Raw genomic sequence first — 10,986 nt, 5'->3', positions numbered from 1 at the left:
CTAAGTCTTAAGTGACGCTTTGAATCTGCATCCACACTTGTACATGCTTTATGTGAACAAAATTGATATTTAGATGTAACTATTATCAGTAACTTAATTTATCATGTACGCTAACATGTGTATATTTCAGTTCTCTAAAAATCCATTCTGTATATCTGACGTCATCGCAAATGATGTCATTCATGGTTTCCATGGCAATGCGATGACGTTTCAGCGCGTTGCCATGGTGATCACCATCAATATCAGACCAGCTGATACAATGTATGTTTATATGAACAAATTATGTCTGTGACTGTTATTGTCTATCTATCTCTAACATTAACTTGAAATAAAAACTTAGCATTTTATGAAAAAAAAATCATGTCTTGGGTTTTTCTTTACAAAGTTCTAATGTGATTGGCTATAGTGTTCATCGTCATTCATAGTGCGTCTCTTTACACACATTATGAATAGCTCCAATGAAACCATCCTAAAACGCTTGGTAGATTTTTAGCAAACTGCACAAATATGATTCTTAAATCGTCCACACATGGCGAAACACCGACGATCTTCCGCTATCAGTAAAGCTAGAAAGTTGTGACATCACAGCTTCTGTGTTGTGCGTAAAACAAGTAAAACCAAGAAAGGATGGTCTGCTACAAAACATCGGAAAAAGGACTATTGCATAAAGTAGGTCAGGAGGTTTTAAATATTAAATGATTCTGTCAGAAATTATAAACCCAAGGCTTAAATAATTGGTACGAAGTATTACTTTGTATTCCACTAGTCATATGAATCATTCCCTTAAGGGTCAAAATTGACGAACCTGTCCTCATTTATTTTACATACACTAATTCACAAATTTTTACATCATCTTGTCTGAAACTATCTGTCTGAAGCCTATGTTTTTAATGATGGTCTTTTAACCCGGTAAGACACAAAAAGCAGCTTTCGCTGCCAAATATGAACCCCGGACTTGTCACCAGCCATTCCCTGAAAGACTTAATTTTGAAGCTCATAGTGGTGATAATTTATCTCCATGCAATTTCCAGGTATATTGTTGGTGCCAAGCAAAAAGCCTGCCTTACAAGTCGTTACTGTGGTTAAGGGGTTTACCCAACGTTGTACCCTCCCTCGTCATTCCTGTTTACTCTGTAGGTATACTGTCCTCGGCTTCAGCCAGTACATCGACAGCTGGTTCGTAGAGTGTGAGAGTAGATGAACTCCTCAAAGCAGTGTGGTGGTAGTTTGACATCTAGGTTCTGCCTTGTATATACACACACAGCGCTCGGATCTTAACCAATTAACATGTTCTTAGTGAAGCAAAGTCCAGTCAAGCTCTAAATATTCTGCCGATTCACTGGTGCCTTTTCATAACGTGTACATACTAAGGGTAGAATCTTGTCTGCAACAACATCACCTGTAGCTAAAATATTGACCAGTCTCTGGTTTAAACTTATTTATTTAAGCTTAGTTGCGAAACAAGTTCTTGCAACTTATCACTTTCGAGTCCGCTTCCTGGAACCAGGGAGTACTGGTGTTATATGAAGAAACATGATAGTGACCCGGTAAGGACTCGAACCCATGTTTCATGGGTTGAGAGGCAGACACCTCAACTACTAGGTTCAAGACCTGGCCCTATCCTAGAGCTACCAGCATGGTATGAATTTAGGCTAAATCTATATGAAGCACTGCTAAGGTATAATTACAGTTTGCTAGGATCTTCTGTATTAGAACTTGTAAATTTCTCTTCAATTTTCTCAGAAGAGCGATGTATGATGTGTTGGATTCTTTTGTCCCCCGTTACTGTCAGTTGCCTCAAATTAATCATTTGAAGCATCAGTCGAAGACATACTGACGTCAGTCATCTCGTTACGTAAATGGATGTGCCTAGATATGGACTCAAACCGGCAAACCCGAGATCACAGGCACTTATGCTCTTACTACTTAGCTAAGCGCGTAAATCCTATGCTTCTCTGGTAACCTTAACCAGGCATTTCGTAAGCAGTTTTCATTGTATGAGATATGATTTTTTTTAACATTTAACATTTACTAGTGCTTTACCTAAGAAGTCATTTAATGTATTTCTAGCTCCGCAGGTTCCAAGATAATCTGTACTCAATATCATCTGTACCAACTTAACCCCCTTACCAGGAGTTTTATCAGGAGTGCTTTTTGCCATTTTCACCAATAGAATATCTGGATCAGTTCATGACCCACCAGAAGGAAAATTTTCCAACTAGAAATATATTTGAAAGAGGACGTTTCTTCAACAGATATTGGTCAGTTATATTTTAAAAAGGAAGTTTCTTCAACGGACCTGATCTGTTATATTGGAAGAAGAAAATTTCTTCAACAGAACCTGACCTGTTATATTGGAATAAGGAAGTTTCTTCAACAGACATTGATCTGTTTTATTGGAAGGAGGACTTTTCTTCAACTGACCCTGATCTGTTTTATTGGAAGAAGGAAGTTTCTTCAGCTGATCTTTATCTGTTATATTGGCAGGACATACCTTTTTTATACGCCTTGCGAAATTTCGGGACGTATTATCTCTTGGGGTTGTCCGCCCATACGTCCGTCCGTTCACAATTAGTTTCTCCATGTTAATCTTTAAAGGATTTCAATGACTGTGTTTATACTTGGCATGTGTATTATAAACACACTGCAAATCAACTAACTATTGAGTTATATATAGAGTTATGTCCCTATTAAACAGATTTTCTGTAAAAATTTATTGCAAAATTATTGACTTTTGAAGAATTTCAATGATTGTGTTTTTACCTCACATGTAAGTATGTAATATTCAAATACAGGTAAGGTTTGATATTCGTTGCAATCAACATATAAATAAAGACTTATGCCCCATTTTAAGCAAATTTGGTTAAAAATTATTCCTTAGTAATATCTTTTGAAGGATTTCAAAGATTATTTTTATATTTGGCATGAATACATGTATGTAATGTCAAAACACGGTAGAAGTTTGATTTTCTCTTCAATCAATTTATTATGGACAAAGTTACGCCCCTTTATATGCAAACAATCTATTGTTAATATGCGATTACCTCAAAAATAAATTATACTATATGTGTTTTCTTTCACATCTTTCACACGAAACAAATCATGTGTGTTATTTACAACAACAAATTTGCTATCTCAAAGGCATTAGCACATAGTTTTATGACAAAGATTATTTGTTTTTGTGCTAAAATGCGTTTTATTTACACTATCACAAAATTAGTTATGTTGACGATACTTTCTTTTGAATTTGTCATCGGGCGTATGTTGCCCTGCCTTTGCGGATGTCTTGTTTTGGAAGGAGTGGGGGATTCTCAAACAGACCTTGGTCTATGACATTGGAAGGATGGTTATTTCAACAGGCCTTGGAATACCAGACAGAAATATGTTCGTCAGGCCTGGATCTTTTTGGAGGTGGATGTTTTCTTCAATAGAAAAGAAAAATCTCCAATAGGCAATGGAGAATCAGGAAGAAAATGACATCGACATATTTGAAGGAAGTTTCTTCAACAATTTTTCTACGAGGAACTTCTAAATATATCTTCAAATGCAAAGAAGAAATTTCTTCAACACATCTTGAAATACCTTCTGACGGCTGAGAATTGTCAGAAGAATATCTTTATGCCAGTCATGTGGCCATGTGTATTCTGTTATTTATCATCGCCTATCTAGTTAATCGTATGAAAGTGTTTATATTCAATTGCTTGCATTGTCAAGGATAGAAGATAATCATCATCCTACAGTAAAGGACTGACTCATGTACATATATTATACTTTCCTTTTTCAGGCTTTGTTACTGTTTCCATTGCTCCTGATGGAACTTCCTTTTTCCAGAATTGCAAGAAACGAAAAACAGTTAGACATGAATCCATTTTTCTATTACTATCAAATTTAAGCAACATATTTTCCGAAATTCTACTGCAAAAAGTTTATCATCAAACTGACAAGAGCATCACTTTTTCTGCGAAGAAACAAGTTCATTATTCTAATAGAACTTTCTAATTTCGTACGTAATTTAACTCAAACTGAAACTATTTTCTTCATATCTTTTCTCTTTAAAAAGACATTGCTTAGTTGGATATTTCTACTATACATGTAGATCTAAACATGCAGAAAGTCTTAGATTTTTACAATGTTTAGCTTCATTGAAAAAGCGGCAGCCACTTTGGAGGTAATTGTTTAGCATATGTAACTAACATAAATTAAGTCAGAGAAGTGTGGTGAATTGTCAAATAATTAAACATATGGTTTAGAAAAATGTTTTCACGCCACCCACATGAACATAATTTTTATCAGGTTACATGAAGTTGATAAATTAGGAATGATTGTTGTCTTATGTTAAGCATACAATAGTTTTGGAATGTGGCGTTCATGATAAACTAACAAAACAAATCATAGCAACTTACTTATTGCTTGGTGTTCATGTTTGACTTTGTAGCGTAGATAAGACCCGTTTTGTATTTACGCTAAGTTATGTGCATGGCCATATGTTTGATGAAAAGGATCAATAAATTACGATAATTACGGCCCAGATACATTACTAAAATCTGGAGCAAAATAACCTTAGAAATCAAAACTTGTCAAAAACTAGAAAAAACTAAAATATCCACGCAACTTACTGTATCTTGAACCCAACTGAAAGCTAGTCGGTCATATATAACAATTATTCTCAACATAAAATAGTTTTTACGTTTGATATCGGGTATGTTGTCTGTAAAATGCAGAACGTGTTCTTACTTTACCTCGTTGTTATGTTTTTTCTCGTCCTTTGGGGTCACCATTATAATAGGCAATCTCTTTAAAAATGTTCCTATTTGGCCAAAAGAGTATATCCTACAGGCAGAGTGCAACCACGGACTTTGGTACAACATAAGAGGTTGAGATTCCTTACACAAGAAAGTGCTGGTAATTTTTTTTTTCAAAAGTAGTTAACATGATTAATTTATATAATTTCGCTTTCTATTCAAGTTTCTAAATGTTTATTTATGATGATATAAACATGTATATGTTTGATCAATTTACTTGGTAGGTTTTGCTATTTTTGTTCTGCCAAGTTACAATGTACACTGACATACTAGTAAGAATATGATTTTTATTAAGCATTAAACAAAATATATTGTTTATTTATAAACAAACGCTAATCAAACCATGAAACCGTTTTCATGTACTTCTACCGTTTTTAGAACTGTCCAATATCAACAGTACAGAGCAAAATGCACGAAACTGTTCGCTGATATACCAAAATGGTAATGGCAAAGGTCACACACTTTCGCTCGAAGCAGTGCGTTTATTATAAGTTTATTCACGAAGTCAATTTTTCTGTTTAAATATAGTTTCTCTATTCATATTTACAACAACCATTCATACTAAAAAGCATCGAAGATAACTGTGGTACCATCGCTTTAATCTTTAACCATTACACGTTTTCTATCTGACTGTCTGAATAGTTCTATATTTTATATTATATAATCACCAAAACTAAGAATTACTATCAAAAATGAGTTTGATAGTTAACCTATGAAAATACAATAATTTATTAAATCAACCAATGAAAATGTCTGTATTTCAACAATTTAGGAAAAATATAAAAAATAATATTTTTACAAAAAGTATTTAAAAAGAAGCAAATGGATAAAAATAAAGTAAAACAGCAAGCTTATGGTTAACAAGCTTTTCAGTAGGTAAATGGTTAAAATATGTCAGCGTATAAATACATGTAGATCTATTATAATTCACTAAAGCTATTAAAATATAAACGTATATATGACTTTGAACAATGTATCAATCAATAATCAATAAATTTAGATAAATTTAAAACACAATAAAAGTTTAACTATGAAAAGCTCTATGAATATATTTATGAACAGATTCAATCAAAACGAGTCGGTGAGTTTTACTTGTTAAAGCTGCTTCATTGCTATTCTTCAAGAACAGTCTTCTATTCTTAAATATGTTTATAAAATATGATTGAAATATTCATTAATGTATATGTAGAAAATGTACACTATGAGTGCGTTTATAAAATAGTAAGCGCCCATAACATCTGATGATTTATTTCAAATTCATTGAACCCATCTTAGCAACCAAGTCCTTTTTTTCTTCTTTAGGAGTTGGGGATTTTGGTCTGGAAGCATCGGTTTTCAACCAAAATACCAATGTTGGTTGTTGTAAGGAGACAAATTTTGGAATTTCTACTACAAACAGAACCTCTTGAGACGACTTTGCCCAATTTTTGTGAATGGCACCCTTAATAAAGTGGTTTCTGACTTCTTCATTACACAGATTGATGCATTTCTTCTCGTATTTGGTTCCAGCAAGAAGTTGAATATCTATTTCTACAATTCGCAAAGGTACTTTTCTAGCCTTTCTTTCGGGTGTATTCATTTCAAAGTAGGCCCAGTATCTGGCTACGTCTAAACTTGAAGTAGTTGAGATAAACTTTGATTTATATTTTGATCCCGATGCAATATGTTGCTCAACAGATCTGCTTGAATCTTTATCTTGACAAAATATTCCGTTTTCAATAGATTCGTCCTCTCTTAAAACTCGGTATAGATGTACATTTAATCCATGAAAACCATAGAAGTCTTTATCCTTTGTTTCTTCTTTACTTTTTTCCGATGTTAATTTTGCTTCAGATGACAAAAAACTTTCTTCACTTTGGCCTAATCTTGAAATAGTATCCAGCCACTCTGGACTGCCGTCATATTGTTGTTTGTATGCCATCCTGAAAATCGAGTTAGAAGCACTATAATTGGTTACATGTGAATTGTTAACGGATATTTAAAATGTTACATGGTGGTAGCATGGTCCAGTGGTTAACGAGTCTGACTAGTAATCTATGGATCTCTAGCCAAATGCTAGCCGTTGTTTCTTTGAGCGAAACAACTCATTGTTCAGTACTGGTTGGTTCCAGGAACGGATTCGAGCGTGTGTCTATAAGCTTATATTTTGCTAAATCAATACCGTATAAACTAAGTTAGATTCACTATGTTTTTTACTTTGACGAAAAACAGAGCAGGTACGTCAATAACTGAAAATTTTAAAGACTATAGCGTATGTTCAATAACCTTGAAAAGATAAAATATAACATAGATGGTGATACAAAAAATATAGTGTTTATTTAACATTCGCATGGGTCATATACTAAAAAGAAAAACAAGAATACTAGCTAGCATAAAGAACAAGATTTCAAATCTTCTATAAACATTAATTACTAAGACGGTTAATTTAAATATCTTACTTTGTATATAAGTCCTTTCTTCAAACCGAATGCTCCAGTTAATACTCCGGTGAAGCCTCAATTACTTTATAAAACACTGTGCGTAGTGGTTTTAAGTCTCCATAGGTTTCATGTGGATCATACAAAAAGTTATGCAATCCGACACGGATTTCAATAAACGCTACGCTTCATAAAATACAGTACGTTTTATAGTATTCACACCTTGTTTACCGGAACACATATTTTGCCAAACTTGTTTGTATATAGAGTCACTGATTAAAGCAATGAGAACAGCACTTGTAGATTTTCTTGAGCTTTGAAAATGAAAAGAAGTAACAAGGAGAAAAGAGACGAGTGATTTACAACTAGTACTTTATTTTGCAAGACAGAACAGACATACAGACGTTATATATATAAAATGCGGTCCATTTTTAACATTTATTTAATATTTCAAGGGATTTCAAATAACGGTGCAGTTTTGAAAGTAGATTCAAACTTTTGATATGAATGATAGGTTAAATCTGAGATTTAAACCTTTGAGCCATCTAAAACTGTGAGCATTAAAATTGTCAGATATTCATATAAGTTTTGCAATTCATCAAACATTGAAGCTTTGAATCTGTCCCTAAAACATAGAAAAAATCTCTGAAAAAGGCCCAAAATTGTAACAGGTTCGGTTTGATAGAGTCTGTTAATAAAAGGTACAATTGCAAGTTACCGCCCGCGCCCAAACAACGGCTTAAGAAGAATTTAAAATTTAAACACGAAAAGTGAATTGAAAAAACATCTGTGTGTTCACACGGCGGTTATCATGGAACCTTTAATATGTCACTTTCGTGCCATCCCGTAGAAAAAGAAAGCGTTAGCCTTACACGAGAAAACAATAAGCGAAATGAAACAAAATTGGATTTTGAAAGGAGATAATATGTTTTGAAGCCTGCATAACCAAGATAAGACGCCAGAAGACAAATTTGAAAAGCAAGCACCATATCCTTGGGTTGATTATACAGTATTCAATCAGGAGCACTGGACCCATCCATATTGAAAAAGGCCATATAGAAGAAACTGAAAGTACCACAAACATGATCGTGCTGATCGATATTTAAGTATCAAAAATATAGCATCTTTGATTGTATGTTACGGGGTGCCTTTTTGCAGCCGAGTCTGACATAACATTTAATCTTTAACCTAATAAATAAATGTAATGGACTTAACCGGTTTTTAATTCGGAGCAGTCCATTCAAGATGAGGATTTCAATATCAAAATTTTAGCTACATATAGTATAGGGATGGAGGTGCTGACTGGTCTAGATCTGAACTTGAGCCAAAGTCTAATTTATTTTGTTCCATAATGTTAAGTATTAACATAGCTACGAATTTCAGCTTTATTTTACAATGTAATTAATTAAACAACGTGACAAAAAAGTGATATACGGCAATTTGTTCATTTTAAAGGACATAGTTATGAGACATTAAATTCAAGTTTAAATATTCTTAAGAGAAGAATGAATCTCAAAAGTGATAAAACATTTTGCAAAACCCTCATTAAAATTATGAAATTTTCCGAAAATGCTTGAGATTAAATTTCAAAAGTATACTGAATACGACAAAAGATTCAGTAATCTGATCCGCAAGGTATTCAGCCAATATCTTAACTTGTAAATGTGAACAACAGGTGTGCTGTCATTTGTTTACATCTTCTATTTTATAATTATTTTGTTTAATGTATTCTTATGAAAAACAGATAATATTGCTTTACCTTAGTCGACATTTTTTTATTCGTACATGTGCTCTACAGACTTAAGATAATTGTTTACAAACATGCTTATAGATAGATTTCAATATCAATATTTGATTCTACATTATAATATATTATTTATAAAAGTCCAATATCTAGTTAATGTTTAATGTTATATAAGTTTCAGGCCTATCCTTTACATTGGTCATGTTCTTTATTATTTTTAATGGACGTGGACACTTTGTTTGTCCGTTATTGCGCGATATCTTTGAAAGCTTCAGGACAATAGTTACTATAAAAGGCATATTATGTCTTGGGAACGAAAAAGATTTTCATTTTTCACGAGTTTTGAGGCGGTTAAATAATGGTTTTAGATCAAGTTAAGGCTAATGTTCTGAAGAAAGTAGTGCTGGATGTGAAATTATTAGTCATAAAAGTAACTTTCATCATAATAATTGTATTAATTGCCAAAAAGTAACAGAAGCAAAAAAAATTAAATAATTGGCAGATGTGTAACTTTTTGGATATTATTATGTGACACAAGAAATAATTAGCTTCTGAGAATTAAACATAAAACATACCGGGGCATAATGGGCCTTTAAATTAAACTTCAATAGAAAGAGAAATCAATAAATTAACTTCTTTAAAAGATTATGTCATTGAGTTTTTTTTATAAGCATTTTGTCTTTTTGAAAACTAGCACCAACAATTTAAATATGTAAAGAATTGTTTAGATAGATATAGAGCTTTATATAAGAACAGCCATGAAAAGATTTCTGATTTGTTCTGCCTGATCTATGTTTGTTCTACTAAGGTTTCAATTTAAAATTTATCTCTTTTTTCTTTTCATTTTGTATTTGGTATATGAAGCCTTGGAGATGCGCTGTATTTTGTCTAGGAATACGTCTATTTTTGTTTGACCCGTAGACTGCCGGCGGCAACTGTCCTACCCATTGGACCAGTCCGTCTGATCATGGTCTGAACTGTTTTGGTCAATGTTATGAAATTTTCTCTAAAAATGATGAATGGTTTTGTCCATATTGAAAGATGGGCAAGACCATTTAACATATTTAGCGTGGCAAGGATTAAAAGAAGCTCAAATGACTTTATATTTAATGAATTTTATTTTGTCCCTAGTCTTTTGTTCATTTACACTTCATATATGTGTTTGTTGATGTTAAAAACCTGACAAACAAAAATACAAGACTTTTAATCTCATCGCTGAAAACAAAGTTTCATATCAAATTGCTTTGATTTTCTGATACAAATTTCAAAAGGCCAAAAATGAACTATATGTAAAGATTTTCATGTAGATATGATACTTTTCTATGCCATGAAGTACATACTTTATCATTTTTTATTTATATTCTTATATTTGTGTTCATGTAAATATGTTCGTACAACTATTGATAAAATAAAAATTGCTTTTCCAACATATTCGGACATTCGTATTTCCAACAAGTTTGTTTCGTGTTTTTTTTTAATTTTACACATTAATAAATTCCATGAATAATTGCAAACTCAATATTTTTTTCTGTAACAATTCGACATTTGAAATGAAAAGGTGGAACAACTTATGGGAGGAAAAAAAGAAATTAGATTTTTCATAAGATTAGATTTATTATGTAGGACACTACTCTATCTATAGTTAAATACATTTTTCTCTATCTATAGTTAAATACATTTGTAACTCATTTTTTTACAAAGACAGAGAAGAAAACAATAAACTTATGAAAAAAATGAAAGTTGCCATCCTACATTTTGAGTTATCTGCCCATTAAAATGAGGGGTTTTTTTTTAATTCTTTTTTCATGTCTCTAAGGCACATTACATATTAGGATTAGGTTTTATGAATGTGAATTGTTTAAAGGTGTATTTAGACAACAAATTGCATGATTTGAAATGTTTTTTTTTTATAATGTATCAGTAAATATTTATAAACTTGTATATCTGATGGTGGAGTTTTGAATTTCTAAGTTAGAAACCTACTTAAGCATATACTTCGCATACTAAAATAGTTTATATTGTA

The 10,986-nt window shown here is 32.3% G+C and overlaps 1 protein-coding gene across 1 annotated transcript; it reads right to left on the bottom strand.

Annotated features, from left to right (window-relative positions):
• Window positions 1-5,069: 5,069 nt before the first annotated feature.
• On the bottom strand, window positions 5,070-7,423 carry LOC132759704 (uncharacterized). Its single transcript, XM_060751521.1, has 2 exons — window positions 7,241-7,423; window positions 5,070-6,724 (listed from the first exon to the last, which is right to left on the bottom strand). Exon 2 carries the CDS (start codon window positions 6,721-6,723, stop codon window positions 6,049-6,051), a length of 675 nt encoding a protein of 224 aa, XP_060607504.1. The 5' UTR covers window position 6,724; window positions 7,241-7,423; the 3' UTR covers window positions 5,070-6,048.
• Window positions 7,424-10,986: the final 3,563 nt, after the last annotated feature.

Source organism: Ruditapes philippinarum, unplaced genomic scaffold (genome assembly GCF_026571515.1).
Source record: "Ruditapes philippinarum isolate M1 unplaced genomic scaffold, ASM2657151v2 ctg9396_1_1_1_1, whole genome shotgun sequence".
Lineage (NCBI taxonomy): Eukaryota > Metazoa > Mollusca > Bivalvia > Venerida > Veneridae > Ruditapes > Ruditapes philippinarum.
This window is presented reverse-complemented; position numbering and strand designations above follow the sequence as displayed.